The sequence below is a fragment of the Bactrocera oleae genome, chromosome 2 (assembly GCF_042242935.1).
Source record: "Bactrocera oleae isolate idBacOlea1 chromosome 2, idBacOlea1, whole genome shotgun sequence".
NCBI lineage: Eukaryota > Metazoa > Arthropoda > Insecta > Diptera > Tephritidae > Bactrocera > Bactrocera oleae.
In genome coordinates this window covers 22,509,665-22,530,929 of record NC_091536.1, presented here as the reverse complement: position 1 = coordinate 22,530,929, position 21,265 = coordinate 22,509,665, and the positions used below count along the sequence as shown (strand labels likewise).

General features: G+C 31.9%; 3 protein-coding genes and 1 long non-coding RNA gene across 10 annotated transcripts; 1 reads left to right on the top strand and 3 right to left on the bottom strand.

Moving 5' to 3' along the window:
- The first annotated feature begins 455 nt into the window (after positions 1-455).
- CCAP-R (Crustacean cardioactive peptide receptor) lies at positions 456-11,692 on the top strand. Of its 6 annotated transcripts, XM_036377603.2 has the most exons (8): positions 546-917; positions 4,119-4,506; positions 4,577-4,869; positions 9,485-9,620; positions 9,710-9,907; positions 9,990-10,250; positions 10,303-10,585; positions 10,681-11,692. In XM_036377603.2, the coding sequence occupies exons 3-8, from the start codon at positions 4,702-4,704 to the stop codon at positions 10,901-10,903; spliced, it is 1,269 nt and encodes a 422-aa protein (XP_036233496.2). In that variant the 5' UTR covers positions 546-917; positions 4,119-4,506; positions 4,577-4,701; the 3' UTR covers positions 10,904-11,692. The 6 variants fall into 6 exon arrangements, with proteins under 6 accessions (XP_036233492.2, XP_036233493.2, XP_036233488.2 ...); XM_036377599.2 differs by having other exon boundaries at positions 456-917; positions 4,119-4,869; positions 10,324-10,585; XM_036377595.2 differs by having other exon boundaries at positions 538-917; positions 4,119-4,869.
- On the bottom strand, positions 8,446-9,489 carry LOC118683718 (uncharacterized). Its single transcript, XR_011397103.1, has 3 exons — positions 8,893-9,489; positions 8,773-8,825; positions 8,446-8,713 (listed from the first exon to the last, which is right to left on the bottom strand). It is a non-coding gene; the product is annotated as an uncharacterized lncRNA (long non-coding RNA).
- A 1,511-nt stretch (positions 11,693-13,203) lies between the features above and the next one.
- LOC106620864 (uncharacterized) lies at positions 13,204-15,104 on the bottom strand. Of its 2 annotated transcripts, XM_036377676.2 has the most exons (4): positions 14,409-15,104; positions 14,198-14,321; positions 13,861-14,135; positions 13,204-13,791 (listed from the first exon to the last, which is right to left on the bottom strand). In XM_036377676.2, the coding sequence occupies exons 1-4, from the start codon at positions 14,877-14,879 to the stop codon at positions 13,564-13,566; spliced, it is 1,098 nt and encodes a 365-aa protein (XP_036233569.1). In that variant the 5' UTR covers positions 14,880-15,104; the 3' UTR covers positions 13,204-13,563. The 2 variants fall into 2 exon arrangements, with proteins under 2 accessions (XP_036233569.1, XP_014094981.1); XM_014239506.3 differs by having other exon boundaries at positions 13,204-14,135; positions 14,409-15,103.
- Positions 15,105-16,169: 1,065 nt separating this feature from the next.
- Positions 16,170-21,018, bottom strand: kumpel (kin of rumpel). The gene is made up of 9 exons (XM_014239504.3): positions 20,544-21,018; positions 19,798-19,957; positions 18,035-18,100; positions 17,908-17,959; positions 17,764-17,831; positions 17,545-17,699; positions 17,229-17,478; positions 16,612-17,165; positions 16,170-16,557 (listed from the first exon to the last, which is right to left on the bottom strand). Exons 1-9 carry the CDS (start codon positions 20,828-20,830, stop codon positions 16,302-16,304), a joined length of 1,848 nt encoding a protein of 615 aa, XP_014094979.2. The 5' UTR covers positions 20,831-21,018; the 3' UTR covers positions 16,170-16,301.
- Between the last annotated feature and the right edge of the window lie 247 nt (positions 21,019-21,265).

Below are 21,265 nucleotides of genomic sequence, written 5' to 3'. Positions count from 1 at the left end.
AGAAGTTGGATCAACTGTTTTAGCCTATTCGATGTCAATAAATGTCCTTTAACAGAAAAACACATATACATAATAGTCTGATTAGCAATCGCGTTTAAGAAGAAGCTTTCTGTTAATGTTAAAACTGAAGTTGGCAGATATATAAAATAAAATATAAAAAGCTTTCATTTTCTGTTTAAATCGTTATATTAATGCATACATATGTTTAAATTTACATAGTAGAACATGTATATTAACTGACGCCTGCTACTTCGTACTAGTTTACATCTTATTTCTATGTGTAAGTATGTATGTATGCATAAGCATTTAGTAATAATCAGAAATGGTGTTAGCTTTAACCAATGAAATTTGTGCTTTTAGATACCAAAATTAAAGATGACGCTTGTGTGGACCATTCGTCTTCCACAAAGGCCATTTGTGGATTTCTCACATGAATTTCGTGCTGCTGATATGTATATTTATGTTGCTATTTTAACAAAGCTTTCTCTTTGAAAGGACAGCAGCATGGTACAAAAAGCAAAGTCAAAAAAGTTGTCTGCTACATTGGCAGTAGCATCAGATGCGACCAATTGATTTGTTAGTATGTCGTCGCCTTCCGTAAGAGCAACACGTTCGATTGTTAGTGTTAAGTGATGTAAGCAAAAAAAAACGTATGGACGAAATATAAGCACATATAGACTTACGTTTGTCGTGGCAATTGGCTTTTCGTGTCCCGTGAAGTGTTTTCTATATATGAGATTAGATATGTATATACTGTCTATAGTGCAAGCAAGCTTAACCAACTAAACTCATATATTGGAAATGTATACATATGCATAAATACATAACTATGTATGACTTTATATCTACATATGTACTTATGTACATATATGAAATGCGTATTCAAAAGCGTGCACCAAAATTGCATTGAAGAATCGGTAAATCATAACTTCCCTTATTATAGTCTAAAAGGTATTGGTTAAAATTAATTGTTTGGTGATAAATAACAGTTAGTTTTTTAAAGCAGAATGTTTGTAGTAATGACATTTACAGCGTGTTGAACTATTGTACATACATATGTATATTTACAAACAAGTTTTGTAGCGAAACTAAATTTAAAAGTTTTACGCCGCATCATAATGAGTACATGTCTATCTGTACTTATGCACTTATTTACATGTGTGTATGTGTAACTAGCGATATCTGCGACAATAAATGGAAACCAGCATTTTAAGATTTTAAAACGGGGTATACCAGTTTACATAGGACCAGTGATAAGGAAAGTGGTGATAATATTATATGTATATATAGATACATATGATATCTACTAATATGGCACTTCATTTCAGAGATTTTTGCTTTGCTTTATCATTTGCAAAATTACCTGCAATTATAGGAGATCCATTGATATATATGTATATACATATATAATATGAATTTAACTAGATATATTTACAACCAAGTGTCTTCGGGTGTGTTTAATATTAATATATTTTTAAATTGAAAAATATTTTAACACTTTTGAAAACTTAAAAAAGTGCTTTGTCAGCGCACTCGTTTCATCTTCGATAATTTTTAAAAGCAATATGGTAACGTGTACAAGCAATGTATATATGTATGAATGTGTGAAAAATTATCTGTTGCACGAACAGATAAATAAGATTGCGAAACACTAAATATATCTACTATATAATATGTATCTACATGCATACATACATATATGTATATTTAGTGTTTCGCAATCTTATTTATCTGTTCGTGCAACAGATAATTATATATAATATATATTTTATTGTTTATACATACATATCAACGATACAAATATATTAATCCCAAGGATGACATGCTGTGAAGCCCTTTGTTTCATGTGAGTGCGGTGAAGCTCCACATATGTATTTATAATATTTACCTAGCATTCTACTATTAAAAAAATCAGATTAGGCATTTTAAAAATAGATTTTAAATATTTTGTAATTTCAACATTTCGGTTTCCCAGTGGCCCCACATCACTCATATACAACCTTTAATACATATTTATGTACATAATTTCAATAAGTACTAAATAAGTACATAGATAATACGTCAACATTTTCAGAATTTTTGAAACAAAATGTAATATACTATGTATATATGGTGGGTCAAAAAAACAAATGTTTTTTTCGCTTGGTACTCAAACAAATTGGTTGATAGGTACCTCTAAGAAAGTCTCTTCAAATATGAGCTCTTAATTGTACCGGAAAGGTCCTCCGCCTTACGATTTTCTCTTTTTTTCTTATTATCAAATAGAAAAATTCATATATCGGTTCCAACTACTTGAAAAATATATATCGTTTCATATCTTTTGTAGGCAAATCAATGCTCTACAAAAAAGATATCTACGATTTTTTCGTAAACCTAACCGTTTAAAATTTAAATTTTATAACTCATTGAAAAAAAAAAAATTATTTAAAATTGTAAAGCTCATCGTTTTGTAGGAAAATTACTGCTCTACAAAAATGATATGAATCATTTTTCGTTTAAAATAACCGCTTACGAGATATTCATCGTCAAAGATCAATGGAAAATAAAAAAAAGATACCATATTTGTGCAAAGTTTTACCCAGATACATTGATTGCTTCTTGTTTTGTGTACTAGAAAGTGAAAGAATCAGATGTAATTTAAAATAGTGTTATATGGGAAGTAGGAGTGGTTTTTGTGTGATTTCGCAAATCATCCAAATTTTTAACAACGGCTCCTCTAAAGCCCTTTCGAGACATCTCTCCCCCCCATTTTGTGCTGCATTTCGTCGAATGCTTTGGTTCTAACAGACCGCTTTCGTTCAATTTTCTTTTTATTTCAAAACTATAGTTATATAAAAGAAGCTTTTCCCAATATTGAGCGGTTTAATCTTTTTAATAATTTCAGACATTTTTTAATTTTTTAAATACAAATTTACCACTAGCTCTCGTTTAGCTTCCATCGCTATTTGAATTTTTGGAATTTCATTTGAAAAATCATGGCATACTTAGAAAATTTCTAAATTCAAATTTGCAAGGCATTACAATACATTTTTGTACTATCTAATATATATACGTTTCACCTAAGCATAAACTCTTTTAAGTAGAAGATATAATATTATATATGTAGGTAGTTGAATTTGTGGATATACCAGAACCAAAGAATAACCAAAGAATAACGAAAATATTTATGTATTTTAATCACAAACTGAATTATGACTTTACAGAAATATGAAAAATGGAATTACGGAAAAACAGGACCTAAGAAGACGAACTGTTCGCTAGTTCCTGTGAAATAGCCATCATGTTTGCTCCGCCACGCTATGCTTGCTGCCTGCCACAAAAAAGCAGAATAAAATAAATACATATTTCTATTATTAAGGGAATGTATAGACCTATTTTCGCCATCACGCAAAGCTGTGCAAAATATATCACCTAACTTTGCTTAGGTGCTGCTTGTACATATGACCAATATTTACGGTATGAAGTCATCAGAAAATCAATACTAAAAAAAAATATTGACCTATTTCTTCCATTTCTTAAATAAAGATTGATATAGTAATCAGATGCATGCAAGTAATGGTGTGTTCAAAGGAAATTGATATTTTTCTTATACTTTATTTTCAAACCATCAAAAGCAAATAAAATCGTATTCCCGATAAGAGATATTATAACATATGCTCATCTTTGACTTAATTTTATTTTTGGTTAATTTACCTTTAAATATTATGATTAAATAATTACAAAAAATATTTTTTATATACTTACATATATAATATATCTGGAAAAAGCGTTGAGTTTTATGGTTGAATTTCATGCATAGTATCTTTATATGTATACCATACAATATACTTGATAAAGGGCAGCTAATTAAAAACGAAGGTACTTAGACCGTCGCTATATCAGAAGTGGATGTAGCAATGAATTAAGAGCTGAATATATTTCGAATAAAAACTGGCGGATAATTTGAATTTGTTACGTACAAGACGTAGTAAAATTAAATTATTTTGATTTTATGCAGTAATCTATAAAATTTATACTACGTAGTTGTTGGCAGGCTTACATTATTTATTTATCGAATGTTTGTACAATATAAACAAATTATATATAAAAAAAAGAAAAACTTTTTTTACTACTTACAGGTTTCCTAATTATGTACCAATCTGGAACGTCAACATTGTCTTCAATCCCGCACATCCCATGAAAAATTAAAACAGATGTGTATGAATCAAAAAAAAAATTTAGTGATAAGTTCAAATTTAGAATATTAACTAAATTTGCAGTGGGGACTGCTAGTACTTTAATTTTATTCGCAGAAAAACATTGAATTAAACTCGCAGTTCTTCAAAGAATTCGCAAGTCAAATACACAATGGCGATATAACAATGATTACTACTAATACATGTATTAGGTTATGTGATGGATGGTATTAATGTTCGTTTGTATAAAGTGGAGCCTCCAGTTGTGCTGGCCTACGAGCATATTCCCCCGCCTTTCATTCCTAATAATTCAGCAACGACAAATTCGAATGTAAGTGCCGCTGTTATTGCTGCGATTGACAGCCCAAATAGCACTGCTAATGACTTCATTTACGTAAAAGTAAGCAATAGCAGCACTCCTACAACAAGCACTTTGGTTTCACTAAGCAACTCTACCTACTCTTACTTCATTTCGGCTGTATCTCATGCTGTCCTTACGCCGACACCACCAACAACGACTTTATCAATGGCATCATTCGATCTTCATCCAGTTTTGATTGAGCAAGACATTTCTTCACCATTTAACGGTGGCAATAAACTGTCGGAGGATGTATTGGGAAATATTTTGGGACCATCAACAGAGACGACAGAGGGTGTAGGAAATGATAAACTAAATTCGTTCTATTTTTACGAGGTGAGTAACGCACATACATATTTACCATTATACCAATTTGCAACAGTTACGCGTTCCCAAGTATTTATGTGCATTAATAAAATTACAGCTATATTATATGTAACAAATAATGTTTTTCGAACAATTAATATTATATATGCACTTAAATGCGGTAAAAGCAAATTGCAATTTTTAATTTTTTTATTGTTGCATTATTAACAAAATTACAAAAAAGTATTAATCAAAAATAAAAAAAGAGGTAATAATCATAATTTGAATTTTTTGCACAACCCTCAATTTTTTATGAACTCGTTGGAACATTTTCATTTCTATCAAATTCACTTAGCTACACGACTGGATATACGGATCCGTTATTACGAATGATCCCTAAAATTGTCAAATATTTGAATGTATCTATAGCCATATCCAACAGTGTTTGAAAATAATTGTATTAGGCATATGTGCGTTAAATAATATTGTCTTTTGACACTAACTTATTACATCATTACATCGTGCTCACACAGCCACCAATTCACAAACAACGACAATGCTTTCCACTTCTTCTACTATAGATGTCAATTCCTTTCAAACTAAGTGTCTGGAGTATGAATGGCATACATTTACGAATACGTACATTTAACATACTAAGAATCATAGAATGGCACTGACGTCATAGCTGAAACACCACGAGCAGGATTTTATATTTTACAATATATAAAATTAATACGAGACATACATATGGTGTACATACAGACAAGTATATATATATATATATACAAATATATCCGGCCACGCGCATTCGGCATAAGATTTGTTAGAATAACGAAAATCATTATATGTAGTATAATACAATAGTATAATATATAATATAAATATAATTTCACACATCATCCCCTTGTTGTTATCGTATATGCCATATTTTTACAAAATTGAGTTTTTGGTGCAAAGTTGTTCTAAATTTAGACTTCTTTTAATTATACTATTTGTATTACGTTTATGAATTTGGATACAGTGAAATGTGGGGATTATCTGAAATAAGTAGAAAAGCATGGCTATTGTCGTGCATTAAACCGAAGCCAATAGGTCGTAGAAATACTCCTAGCTACTAGCTTAGTACATGAAGAAACCACTTTTAAAGTGTGCAAAATTTTATATTTTTGCAAATGTTGATTAGATATGCGCTTGAACAGCAAACTTTGGTTAATCGAAAGAAAATTCCTCATAATAAAGTAGATGCTAAGAAAACTGGACTGCTTCAAGCTCAAATACATGCATACATATGTTATGTAGAAATTCTGCCAGCATATATACCATTATTGTAGAGCCGAAAGCAACGAAGTTTACACATTTACCTATACAAATGTTGTGTTAAGTACATGACAGATAAAAATCTTCGCGACTCTATTATGTTAAATTCTGTTTTAGGAAAACTTTGAAAGAAGTATTAAATATCGGTTTTCATTCACCTAATAAAGATAAGTGCACAACGTGGGAGTATATACAAGACAACTTAGATGAAAATGAAATTGAAGAATTTAAGTCAACGGAAAAGTTTCAACTGCATATCAGAAATAAAAAAACAGAGCAAAGCTTTTTTCATTAAGGGGGTATGCTAGTGTAGAATTTCAAAAAAAAAAAATCAGTTTTTTTTTCTTATTTTCAAAGTTGAACTATTTAAAAATATGTATACGAGAGGATTTTTGAAAGTTTTCAATTATTTTCGGGGATATAGACATTTTACTGACGCGGTCTCCAAACTGGTTCGGCTGAGTCTAATCGAACAAAAGACTTTACGCGAAACTTTAAATGCGTTTTTCTCAGACCGGACTTTTTCAATACGATACCCACGATTTCTCGAGTTCTACTAGACCGATTTACTTTAAATTTTCAAAGAATCTTCTTTATAGACCACTCTCGAGTATAAACTAGCCTCATCTCTGAATTAAAAAAATGGTAAAAAATCGTTTTTTTTTCAAACAGTCGCCATTTTGTCCAATTTTTCTTTTACTTATCGCTAGTTCATACAATTGCGACATCATTGCAGATTGATAATCTTTTTTTATATTTCAGATGATAATCAATATTAGGGTTGATATCATGAGTATGCTCATGTGCCAATTTTTTGAAACCCCCACTTCATCAGCCGCCAGTTTTTTAATTTTTTAAGTTTCTTCTGTACTCTTGTAACATTAATAAATAGCTGATAAAAAAATCTATAATACAAATATTTATTGGCTTTTTTACGAAACTTTAAAAATTACCTAAAATTCATGTCTCTAGACTTAAATTTAACATTAGCACTACTAATTAATTTTATTATTTAAAAAAATTATTATTGCTATCTTATAAATATCTTTTTTTTATTAGTCAAAATCAATCTTATTCGCATTTTATCTGGTTTTGTAAGTGCCAGAGTTAATCACTACATGTTCAAAACTTGAACAATTATAGTCCAATTTTGACAATTTTTTTACTTTATATGGCATGTCTTAAAGGCACTATTTGTGCAAAGTCTTATACGGATACATTCATTGTTGCTTTATTTGTTACTGGAAAATGAAAGAATCGGTTGGAATATAATTTTGTGTGATATGGGAGGTAGGCGTTGTTGTTGTCTGATTTTTCCCATTTCCGCACTGTAACATATTTCCTTCTCCGATAGCACTCATCTACAATACCAAACAGCCTATGTTGTCGAGGAACCTGTGTATCATTTTAACTCGTATTGTCATTCTGATCATTTATAAATATATTCATTTCTCTATATCTATCTCAGATTAGTTTTAGATGTTACAAACAACCGTTAGGTGAATAAAACTATTATATCCTGTAGCAACATGTTGCTAGCATATAAAAATGTGAATAAACCTTTGGCAAAATCATTCTTGGAAAACTCTCCCTGGTGTGCCCATCGTTTGTACTTCAGAAATCTTTATTTAATCAGTGGCTACTGTTCTATGATTTTTTTCAACAACATGCGAAATGTCTCAATGAATTATGTAGAATAAAAAATTAATTAATTGTGTTAATGACATAATTGTCATTCGATTTCTATTTTGTCATTCCTTCTCATATTCGCAGGGTATTGAGTTTTAAATCGCAAGCATTTCTTAACAGAATATGATTGCGTAAATTCAGAAACAAACGTATATACATACAATATATAAGTATTTATACATACAAGTGAAAGTAAATTCTACCCCATACGAATTATTTTTTTATTCTCTTTATTTTCTCTTTAGGGACTCTTTGCTTTAGGATAGACAGACAGATTTCACTTTACTTTTGCTTTATTTTTTAGGCTGACAAAGTAGCAGACTTGAGTAGACTTGAGAAGATGTCACTACGCCTTAGTTGCCATGACTAAAATTATTCAAATCGTGCGTATATATGTGCGACTCAGTATTTAAATACATGTGTATTTGTGCACGTAACTGCTGTCGAGACATATTTACATCTTTAAACTTAACGGCTAGCTTTGCCTTTCATATTGTATCCAAATAAAGCTTTTTGCAGCGCATTACTTATTAAATCTCTAAAAATGGGCCTGCGGGACGTTAAACAATATAATGATTTTTAACCATTTATTATGCGCTAATTTTATTAAAGATACTTAAAGTATTATAGAAAATTCAGTAATTATAAATATTATATGTTGGCATTTGTTGCTTAATCCCATTCGTACATTCTCATTCTATACACAAGATAATTTTGAAGGTTAACAACCACATTGGGAAATATTTGCCCCATTTCGTTGCGATTTCAATCTACTTGTGGAGCATAATGTTTTAAATTTGCTGGGCTTTATAATATGTATATATATAGTCGTGCAAATATAAAAGCGATTACTGGAATTATGTTTCTACTATAGATCAATAAATTAATTCATTTTATATAATAGTTTACAAATATATACTTACATACCTATAAAAGAAATAAGCACATCCACGCTTGATAATATATTTGCTCCTTTCTTCCTAGTGGGTACAGCGACAGTATTTATACATTTTAAACGTTAATAAAAGTCAAAAAAAAATTCCATACCTTATAAACTACTTTGCCGATTGGAGAAGTTTCGGTTCATTCAGGCATTTCTCTGCATTCGGACCACAATTACGCCTATTTAAAATATGATGACATTTTACGCGCCGCCGTCGCATTTAATGAACAAATTTTATTTCGATTACATACACATGTATATATATACTGTAATTGCCGAAATACGAGAACAACGCTGTTTGGATAGTACAGTAAAACACATGAATTCGATTCTTTCAATTTTAAAGACCAGTTACCATACAAGTCATCCTTTCAAGTTTAAGCGAATTTTCTGCAAAAATGTTATCAAACTTCGATGATGTTTGGATAGCTCCAATTGAAAATTTCTGTAGGTTATGCACATTATTTTTCAGTTATACAGTACTGTCTGCTAAAACGTAGATAAAAAATGGCTGAACCGACATTCATTTCGCATTTCGTAAACCCCTCTCATCTAACCATGGCAGATTGATGAGACTACATATTAAACAAAGACATTTCTGAAAAGTTCGCTATGCATTTACCTCTTTTAGAATGTTTTTCTTTGTTTTATTAATAATATTCAAATTATATTTTCTACATACTTATCATCTTTCAGATGGAACAGTTTGCAGTACTGTGGATACTCTTCACTGTTATAGTGCTCGGTAACTCTGCGGTGCTTTTTGTGCTGTTTGTAAATAAAAATCGAAAATCAAGAATGAATTACTTTATTAAGCAGCTGGCACTCGCAGGTAAGAGTCTAGATATTCTACCAAATAAACATGGGTTTTCAACTATAAACATTATCTTTATTAAATTTATATATATAATTTGCAATAAGATCTTTCTGTCGGCTTACTTCATGTGCTTACTGACATAATATGGCGAATAACAATTTCATGGAGAGCCGGTAATATTGCTTGTAAGCTCATACGCTTTTCCCAAGTTTGCGTAACATATTCATCTACATATGTGCTAGTAGCTATGAGTATCGATCGCTATGACGCCATAACACACCCCATGAACTTCTCGAAATCATGTGAGTCTTAACTACTTGTAAACAATTGATAAATTTATTTGTACAGTAGATGCGCTTTGATTTACATTGACTTCTCGTAAAGGGCGCAGGGCAAAACATCTTGTTACAGCAGCATGGATGGTTTCAGTACTTTTCTCGTTACCCATTTTGTTTCTTTACGAAGAAAAGCTAATCCAGGGCCAGCTGCAATGCTGGATAGAACTTGGTTCGCCGGAAGCATGGCAAACATATATGTGCCTAGTGGCGACAACACTATTCATTGTGCCCGCGCTGATCATCTCAGCTTGTTATGCGATTATCGTCAAAACTATTTGGGCGAAGGGCTCCATATTTATATCCGCAGGTAAAGTATGCATATACTTATATAATTCATGAATTTACATTTTCGACCGCAGAACGTTGTAATAATAATGTAGCTACTAGAAGAGCCAGCTCTCGCGGTATAATACCACGAGCCAAAGTAAAAACTGTCAAAATGACATTTGTCATTGTCATCGTATTCATACTGTGTTGGTCTCCATACATTATCTTCGATTTACTGCAAGTATTTGGACGTATTCCGAAAACTCAAACCAATATTGCTATAGCAACGTTTATACAGAGTTTAGCACCACTAAATTCAGCAGCGAATCCACTCATTTATTGTGTATTTTCATCGCAAGTATTTCGCACACTCAGGTTAGTAACACATTTGTGAAATAAAAATTATAACGCTCGTAACGGTGTTTTAGACTTATTAACACACACATTTTTGGTTTTTGTTACTTTCCCAGCCGTTTTCCCCCTTTCAAATGGTTCAAATGCTGTTGCCGTTCTTATTTAAACAATTCAACACAAAGTCGTTGCAGCAGCGTGAGCCGTCGACTTCACTACAGCTGCGATTCAGTACGAACATTGACCACTTCGCTCGCCGTATCACGACGCTCTAATAAAGCGTCAGCACATGTGGTCATATGTGAAAAAGAAAAAGAGCCATTAGCCGTTTCGGAAGTATGATGTCGTGCACTATTTACATATATCGCGTCTAAGCCCACAATCCTAATAACTTAGGTTCTTTTTAAATTAAAATTAAATTGCTTATGGTACAACAATTATAAATTCGTGAATTATTGGCACCAAAAGAAGCAAAAAACACAAATGCTATAGTATATCCTAATCCTTATAGCTGATTTGGGTAAACCTTTGCTCGCTTTTGCTTTGCTAAGTAAACATAAAAGGCCATGCCATAATGAACGCTTTGCTTTCCATGTTTCTCGCAGATAACTATTTTATAATTTCCTGTATTTATTTTCAACTTAACAGATTTGAAAAAACTAGAGTTGCATATGTACACATGTATGTATTGTATTTATTTCGAAGCATAAAAAGTTTGATTGTCAACATTTTGCTTCGCTTTGCTTTACTTCGCCGCGATTTTAACGAACTCATACAAAAGCATACATCGAACTTATCTGACAAAGCAATAATCCGAAGCAAACATTGTATGTGAATCGGTCATTAAAGAGCTCTTTTCAGTCATTAACATTTATGCTAACATGTCGTATAGATGCTGATATACTTAAATCATGGATATGTAAGGAGATACATGCAGAACATTTAATTATTGTAATATGGCCAATATGTATTTTTTATTTATTTATATACATATATATATATGTATGTATGTAGAGAATGTTAAACTAAAACAGAATGCATAGACGATAAGAATAAGGTCAGTCAATATCTTAAAAAATTACAAATGAGTTTTTTTTTAAATAAAAGAAAATTTATATACATTCAAACAAACCTCTGATTTTTATTGCGTGGCTGCTTCATCCGCTCTACCCTTCCCGCGAAAATAACGTAAGTGGCATATTGTCGATTTTTGGTTTTTTTTTTGCAATTATATTGACATCTAAACCAAAAGCCAAATCAATACAAAAACTAAAATATCGGAAGTAAAATTATAACGCAAGAGACGAGCAAGCTTCTTCCAGCCTGCGAAAATAACGTAAACGATATGAAATGATATAACTGGAAGTATGAAATATAAATAAATCAATATAGTAAAAATAAACAACTAAAGAACACGCCTTTAAAGCACTTCAAACTAAAAAGTGAAAAATAATTCTTAATCAATAATAAAATAAATAAACTGACAGTAATATTGAACGAAAAAGACTTGTATTATTGTGAGAAGAGTGTGGTATTTTCGATATACGAAAAATATGGCACAAATCATCCCACGCGCAAAAAAAAAGGCAATTCTAAATTCAATTAAATAAAAAATTATTTGACAAACATAAATATAAATATGACATTCATTCAATATAAGCGACAGCATTTGTAGAATATATGTCCTTGCGACTATCCGCGAAAATAACGTAATCGCCAAAAAGAAGAGTTTATGCCCAAAGTAAGCCTTAAGACGGATATATATATTACGTATATAGCATTTCAAGTATACGCTATGTTGGGTTTCATTGAAATCCGCCAATCAACATTGATTCATTATTCTATAAAACTATAAACATATAAAACTAAATTATAAAATATATATAAAACTTTTGTAAAATTTGATTTTTGATATTAAGTTATTTTGCTGGAAGTCATAAAAATCAGAAGTTTATTATTTATTTTTTTTATGAAAGAGTGAGGAGAGCATTGTTTTGAGTTCATTACCAATACCATGGGAAATATATCGATTTTTGGCAGTTTAATATATCTTTAAAGACTAGGAGGACAACCTGCACTACAAGTTTTCTAAATAAAAACTTGTGAATTGCAACTTTTCGGAATGTACTTTTCCATTAATACAGAACCATATTCCATCATATGAATATGGATCATTGAACTCTTGTGAAAATTTAGATTTTTTAAACAAGGGATAATTTATGTTTATGGAAAACATCTTTAAAAATAGTCAATATTGATTTTGTCAACCTTTTTTTTTGTGAAAATTTGTATAATTTATATTAGCCAAATTAGGTTAGGATAAACAATCATTGTTGAATATTTTGTTGAAATTCTAATATATATATTATATATGTATACAAAAATATATTTTTAAACTGTGTTTATGACACACCATTACAACCGCTATTGTAGACAATACTTACCAAAATGATTCAAGAAATGTATTATTTATATTTTTTTTCTATTTTTTAGGTGGAAATTGCATTTAAGATTATTAACGCATGAATGAATAGACATGTTTAGACCTTAGAAAAGTTGGTATATGATTCAAATATTTATAACCAGATATATCGACGTTTGTTATACCAGTAAACAATTGTGCATGCGTTGTTGTAAAACACTTTGGTTCATTGCGATTTGGCTTTGTATACTTTACCAAGAAAATAAATATTTTTTATTTCGGGCTCGATATTTGAATAAAATATATTAGAGGATTTAAACTTTCGTTAAATTTGGAAAAATCAAAATTATGATAAGTTAAAAAGCCAAAACTTCTGCTCCAACAAGTAAATCGATATCCAAATTGGAGGAGAAGTCTGTGCCTTTTACACTGCGACAACAGCTGGAGAATGATTTAAATATACTCGTCTGTATATGTACATACTCGTACAAAGCTCATCGAAATAGTCAAGTTAGCCACTTTTAATGCACAGTTAAATATTATTGATCACGAAACACGGCAAAAGATAGATTAGCTGCCATTACAGTTTTACTTCCGACATGTTTGTTATACTTGGCCCTGTTTTCACACTAACATATTTGCCACCTTCTATTCGATTCTCATATTGTTCCATTGTAAAATTGTCATCGACCCTGGGCAGCTCAGGTACTCTGCGATTATTAGATATCTCAAAGTGGCCAGATTCACTCAATCGCCTAATATTTCGCCGAATCGCCTCATTACCCAGGCTGCTGATATTACTTGGTGGCTTTTCAAGTAGTTTAGGTTTAGATTGTGATAAATTTATACAGCTCGTCAGAGAGGGGTTAGGTTTTACCTCGTTGTCGGAATCACGATAGCTTCTTGTATTTAACTCACTCTTATACGCATTGAAGTTAATGTTACTATTGCCACTTCCAGATAGGCGGCGTCCTTTCGATAAAGCCCTTTCCTTAGCCAGCGATATAAAAGATTCTTCCGTTGCTGTACAATTAGGACAATTGCATTTCTGATTCTGTGTACGATCCTCGCTAACTTCTCTCTGAGTCTCGGCAATGAATTGACACAAACATTTAAACTGTCGTAGACTTTTCTCGCTTTGCTGTGATATTTCTGCAATAAACAAATGTTAAGAGCATTAACTTCACAGTTCAAAGTTCAAGTTCAAGCCTCACTATCTAAAATATCCAAGTACATTTTGCTTAGTAAACATTCGTTCCTCATCATCTGCGAACACAGCGTGTCGACCTTTTCCATTGTATGGACAAAATAATTTCGCATCATACATTCAACCGAACTCTAATAAAAAACATTAATTATGTTTATTTCATACATTTGAAAGGTTAAGTATAGTCGTATAATTCGTATACATAACATTATACTGACCTGCACCGTTTCCAATACCGTGTCATGTACAATACTGAGAAAGTCGGCACATGAATTCTGAATATTTTTGCTACTGAATGGTTCTTCATCGGAATCTTGTTCCGCTTCCTCACTAATTACCTCCATACGCTTTTTGAGGTCCTGGTATTGAAAGTTTTGCTTGTTCTTGGTCTGCTTAGGATTTTTAGATTCCATACTGGGTTCACTCTCGGCAGGTACACTTAAACGTTTACCGTTTTTAGTTTGTGATGTACGTTTACTATTATTATTTTTAGTCATGGACGGCTTATTTGAAGAATATCTCGACTTAGTTTTTTTGGGAGGAACTTGTACATCAGGAACCATTCGCGTTGGAAAACAATCAAGACAGGACCGATTTCGACGGATATTGCAGCAATCACCCATATAATTGCAACAGGGCGAACAAGACGAACAGCAGCAACATTCCGATTGACGCGGGCAGCAACTCATTACGTGTTCAATTTTCAACACTTATTTTATTTCGTTTAGACGGTATGCAATTTTGGTAGATAGCGGAGAAATAGATTCACTTACTGAGTGGGAGTCGAAAACAAAGCAACGAAATGTTTGATATATTTTCACAAGTTTAAATATTCCAAATCTAATTTAGACATTTTGTTTTGGCAGCAAGATTCGAAGATTGTATGTATTACATATGTATGTATGTATAACAATTTTTATTTAAAAAAATACTGACAAAAATATCTAATGGGAAAAGATCGATTTAAGCGTAAGCAAAATTACAGCAAAAGCAGGTAAATAGCATGACGCTTAAGCATAGGAAAATGTGTATCTTTCATTGAAGTTATAAAGATGGCAAATTAACATCTCACTAAATATGTCAAACCAGATCAAAATTAAATATTTTAATCAAACTTTTTATTATTCCAAAGATACATATTTGATAAAGATTTTGTGAAATTTTCAAAAAAAAAATATTCAAAACTCGGTCATTACAACACGGAAATGACAGTACCACGGAAAAGAGTTGCTTTCGCGTTGAGAGCAGATTTTCTGACAGGATCATCAAAAGTAAAAAGAAAAAAATACGCGCTTCAACTAAAATCATAAACTAGGTATTGAATGAAGGAAAAACAAAATAAGTGAAAATTATATTTTTGGCAGACGTTTTTACAAAGAAACTGCAAATTTTGTGAAAATTTCTCGACCGTTTTCTGTTTTTTAAATAGTTTTAATTGAACAAAAAAATAATCCTTCATTGAAGACGTTATAAATTATATTTCGAAGATCTGTGTAAAATTTCATTAATATCGGTTGAGTAGTTCGTGAGAAATCTTGCCAACCGACTTTGAAAACAATTTTTCGGGAAAAACGCATTTAAAGTTTTAAGTTACTATATAGCTGCCCTCGAGTGAGCAACTTTTTAAAACTGTACTTCCAAAACTATTACTGAGATCTACTTGAGGATTTAGGACAATATTCTAAAGATGTTATAGAATTAAATAAGACAATACATTTCTTTTGTTTTTGTTTTTTTTATTTCCATGTCTCAAAATTTTCTTATTAAATATCTGCACTTTGAACATCTGCACTTATTAACATTATAGTTTTAGTAGCAATTTTTTAACAAACAAACCTTAATGACCCTGCACAGGTACCTAGATTATAATTTTATAGAGTTGTACTACTTTATACGATGTAAGCATGTGGATAGAACACTTCCGATTTTGGGTTGTAATGATGGCAATATTCTATTCATGAAATACGTACACATACATATACACTTCGTATATATCTTTATTTGAGAAATGTAAAGCATTTTTAGTAAAAAAAACAAAAAAAAACACTTCAAAAAAGAATAGACACACATTGAGGCATTTATAATTATCACCATTAATTTACGTTAGCACGTCATTGAAGACCCTCATTCGGAGATTTAGTGTTAGAAAATTCCTCTAAACTAACACTAAAGTACGTTTTGCGTTGTTTTAATGGTAAGAAGCGCCGTACAAAGGGCGAAAGTAATGCTGGATCTAATTTTTCTAAATTCGTTGTACCAAATATTCCAGTTGACAGGCATGCGACGACAATCGAAATAATTGCACCAAAAGCGGAATACCACAAAAACGAAAGATGGTATAAATTGCGCTGCTCGAAAGTTGTTGGCCTACAAAATATACTTAGTTAAGCAGAGTTTTAATTGGTTCATAAAAAAACTCACTTGTAGTTGTAGATGGTATCCCAAGCTGTCGCATTATCAAATACATATTCACAGCCATTAATGGATACTGGCATTTTTGGATAAGCAATTTCCCCCTTCATTTGAGCGATTTGTGCATTAGCACATATCCAACTCAAAACTAAAAAACCTGTCACACAACCCATAAGTGCACTCTTGCCATTGATCCATGGCATTGTAACGCCCATTGTATAAACAGCTAAGAGTGGACCCATTGTGACTGCCCCTGTCATTGTGGCTAATTGTAAAACCATACCAAGTTTCTCGACGACATAAACCAAACCGATGCAGGCTATACCAAAAACAAAAACGATTAAACGCAATAAAATAGCTGTATGTCGTTCCTTTAGCGGTGACTTCAAGAAAGATGCAATAATATCTTGAGATATAACACAAGCCAAGGAATTCAACCCAGTAGATAATGAGCTCAACGCTGCGCTGAATACACCAGCAACAAATAGGCCTGCCAAACCAGGTATATCACCGACCGTCTTCATTACGAATAAAGTTGGCAACTGATCACTAGCCGCAGCAAGCTGCAAATAAACGATATTACCCTATATTATTATATTATATATATATATTAACTTTGTACCTACCTTTGTGCTAATTGGATCGCAGTCGTAGTAACTGGCATATGCTAATAATCCCATATAACAACAACACAACAACAGAAAGATTAACAGAATATTAAATAAAACGACTGTCTGTTTGGCTTTTTGGAAAGAAGGCAATGAAAGGTAACGTTGGATGCAAATTTGATTGACAGCAGACGATTGTATCTTATGAAGGGATCCTCCCACAAATACAGCTAACATAGACAAACGTACAGTAGGATCCCAAGTCCATCTATAGCAAAAAAGCGAACATTAAATTTTTACGCCTATATAAAACCAGTTAGTAGTTTTCGCTTACTCTGGTGTGTTCAAACGACCACTTTCACTATTTCGTTGCAGAACCACCTCTAAACCCCCCACATCAAGAGTTCCTTTAATGCAAATAGTCACTATTGTTCCATACATAATGATGCTCTGCACAACATCTGTCCAAATCACTGCCTTTATGCCGCCCTATTTATAATAATAATGAAATGCGATAGAAAATTCCTTCAGTATCATACTTATATAAGCTTACCACGCAAGTATAGAAGGTGCAAATCAGACACACTATTGGAGTTACAATATGCGTATCGATGCCAGATACTGAAAGAGTAAAGAAAGATGTGTGTTCAAAATGTTTAGCTATCGTAGTGCTAACCAACCGCCAATTTGCTCTCACCTTGGTTAAAGGTCAAAGCTGGTACATATACTGCAACGGGCAGCCAAAGAATCTTTATTTGGCAAAATAATTTCAAAAATATTATAATTATAAATTAAAATAATTGTAGTTAAACTGCATAGCTCACCATGCCCACGATAAATAAAACGGATCCAAAATAGCGTACTTCACGACCAAATCGCATTTCAAAGTACTAATCAGGGAATAAAATGAAATCATAAAAAATATATATGTTGTATTTTATTAAGTTATTCTATAAGTCATGTAACCAACTAGGTCAATCTGTACACTTTTTTATATACAAAACGTTTACTTAAAATAAACCTACTTCACAGAAATCGCTTTATTCGTCAGATTCATATATACCTACATCTTAAATACACCGTTACACATAATAACATAATGCTTATCGGATATATTGGATATACTAGTAAAAGCAGAATGAATGAACAGCTTTATCTATTTTTTGGCATCAAACCACTTTATACTAATTGTAAATATGCTCATCTAATTTCAATACTTCCATGACTAACCTATTAATATTTCCACTAGAGCAATGAAAACTATTATATTGCGTATCTGACGGTTAGAGCAACTTATCAGCCAATAAAAACCAATTTTTAACTAGAACAGATAATGACTAATTGAGATTGTTGGAAGGAAAATAACATATTTAATAATATTAAGCTAACTCACAAATTGACGAATATACCTGCATATATATATGGTATAAAGTCACTGGAAAGCATTCAAATGTATCAGTTATTATTTAGAATTATTGGTCCCATTAATAGATCCGATGGTATTCAGATTGCGCTCATTTTCAAAATATGTTATACAGTAGTATTGCAAATGTTATAATCTTCTTTTGCATTTTCCTTTATATTGCGATCCATTGAACTAAATTTAAGTTCGGTTCTGCCCATCCGTAATACATACCCAACATTTCAGTGTGCCAAGAAACATGTGGTAAATTTCAATATCTCATTGTTTACTCAAATTGTCGTCTGCGCAGGCAAACGGACACACATACAACCGGAAATACACATCTCTTGTCACTCGTTCATTTAAATACATGGCATACTACTGTGATCAAAAAGTAAGGTTCCGGGCATCAGAAATGTACGTAATTTTTCTCTATGTTGGTGAGAATGTCTGTAACATTTGCCAAGCAACGTCAAAAGATTTAATTATCTCCGAGTTACACGTATTTTTGTAAGCAACCAAAAATGAGTTTTTCGATTTTTACAATTGTTGATTTTGTTGACACCCAAGGGAAGTGATATTGCAGATGGGCATAATCGGACCACTGCCACGCCCACAAAACGCCATTAAAAACTAACATGTAAAGTGCTATAACTAAACACTTAATTAATATACCGAACTGTAATTTTGTACAGGGGATCGTGGCAACAAGGGACACCCTTAGGATGAAATTTTTATGGAGGTTACCCAGCCTTACACACCACACACTGTAAAAATGGGCGCAATCGTACAACGACTATTAAACTATGCCGCCAAAAGCATGAACTATCCATCATGCAAAAAAAATGCCCCTAAAACTATGCAGCTAAAAACATCAACTATCCATGGTGTCATTTGTATAAAAGAAAGTGAAAATATCATGTGTGGCTAAATAACAAGTATAGTTTAAAATAAAAAACACGCCTTTAAATTTTGACAGAAATATTAACCGAAAAATACTTGTATCATTGTACATATCAAAACGTGTGATGGTTTTTGCCATATTTTTCGTATATCGAGCACATCACACTTTTCTCACAATAATACAAGTATTATTAATTTATTCAACTGACTAAAGACTGATATAAGAATAAAGCGAGATCTGTACCTAAAATATATTCATCCTTTAAATAAATTCTGACTTACCTCATATGTTGAAGTTAACTGAAGATTGCAAAAAACAGGAAGAAAAACATACCACGATATTATTCCAGATATAACTAACGTAATGAGAATGAAAACATATTGCGTACCGTAAACATAAATTTCGGTAGATGTACCAAGTAGAGATATTCCCGAAACAAAACTAAAAGTGGGAAAGGCATATTGATTAAATAACATATATTGACTAAAAATCTGTTGTCATACTGTTTGATTTAAATGAAATGATAAAGCAATTTTTAACACTGAAACAAAAACCAAAACCATGACCTTGAAAAAACAAGGTGTATAATCCAAAAGGAAAATAAATCCCAAATATTCAATGTACCCCTGCTCACTTGGCACAATCGACATTAACGTTAAACGTACTATGCTATTCGATATTTTTGAAATATTCGAGTTGGAAATTAATATTGTAAAAACGTGAGCACGCACATTTACTCCGCTAAATAAATTACGGTCTTCTGCCACTCCTTCTTCTTCTAATTTACACAACAGAAACCACCGAATTGACACGACGTGTTATGAATCAGTGATTTCAATTGTCCACAATTGTCATCAATTATATTTTATGTTACACAATTTTACGAAATAAAATAAAGTTCACAACAATCGTGATTAATCATGAATTTAAGCAGAATTAGCAATTTGACTACTACCACTATTTATTATTCATATGTAGAAGGAATGAATTAGACTGATTTGCGCCAGTCATGAATTTAGAACAATACCTGGCGACTAAAGACAAAGCCACAGGAAACACTTTCATTTTTCTTCCGCCCACCAAGTATTCTAATGCTGCTGAACCACGACGCTGCTCATTGTCACTTTGCTTTTTCCACTTCTCAATGAATCCAAAATATAAACCAATTATTGCACACACCGACAGCATGAGCACAAAAACGAAATAGTCAAGAGCACCGAAATGTTGTAGAGAAGAGCTAAATTCAGTCACATTCATTGCTTTTATTGTTTTTGTAGCGACAATGGTTGTTACAGTAGAGCCCGTCGGATTCATATTTTCAATTAGGGTGTTATATTTGCTGAATATGTTTGGTATGTGCTCGTACTTGAAACTAGCACAGTATTTGAATCTTGCTTTTCAAACTTTCCGGCTGGACTGGATTAAATGACGCGTTGCGTTACTCGTTTAGATGCACCCATGCCAATTGAATTCAACGGTCGAACTAAATCACAAACAGCGTTGCAATTTGCGAAGAAGTTACTGTATGTATATTTTATTACTGATTAAATATACGATAGCATACGTAGATCATAAGACCCATGTAAATCAATTAAGAATAAGTAAACTACAAAAGCTTATACGCATTTGATCGCGATAAGCCGTTATGTCGCTTACATTGGAGTTAAACGTTTGCGTAAAATTACACCCACATACTAATATTATATCTCGAAACATATTATACTCAGTGGACTTTTTCATCATCTTTGT

Excerpts from the sequence above, each read along its gene's own strand:
- LOC106620864 (XM_014239506.3), bottom strand. The coding sequence starts at position 14,879 with ATGAGTTGCTGCCCGCGTCAATCGGAATGTTGCTGCTGTTCGTCTTGT. Across the intron at positions 14,322-14,408 it reads CGGTATTGGAAACGGTGCAG|AGTTCGGTTGAATGTATGAT; the intron begins GTCAGTATAATG and ends GTTTTTTATTAG. Across the intron at positions 14,136-14,197 it reads GTACTTGGATATTTTAGATA|AAATATCACAGCAAAGCGAG; the intron begins GTGAGGCTTGAA and ends TGTTTATTGCAG.
- kumpel (XM_014239504.3), bottom strand. The coding sequence starts at position 20,830 with ATGAATCCGACGGGCTCTACTGTAACAACCATTGTCGCTACAAAAACA. Across the intron at positions 19,958-20,543 it reads GCTTTGTCTTTAGTCGCCAG|TTTTGTTTCGGGAATATCTC; the intron begins GTATTGTTCTAA and ends TCCCACTTTTAG. Across the intron at positions 17,700-17,763 it reads GCACCTTCTATACTTGCGTG|GGCGGCATAAAGGCAGTGAT; the intron begins GTAAGCTTATAT and ends TATTATAAATAG.
- CCAP-R (XM_036377595.2), top strand. The coding sequence starts at position 4,396 with ATGGATGGTATTAATGTTCGTTTGTATAAAGTGGAGCCTCCAGTTGTG. Across the intron at positions 10,251-10,302 it reads CTCCATATTTATATCCGCAG|AACGTTGTAATAATAATGTA; the intron begins GTAAAGTATGCA and ends TTTCGACCGCAG. Across the intron at positions 10,586-10,680 it reads CAAGTATTTCGCACACTCAG|CCGTTTTCCCCCTTTCAAAT; the intron begins GTTAGTAACACA and ends TTACTTTCCCAG.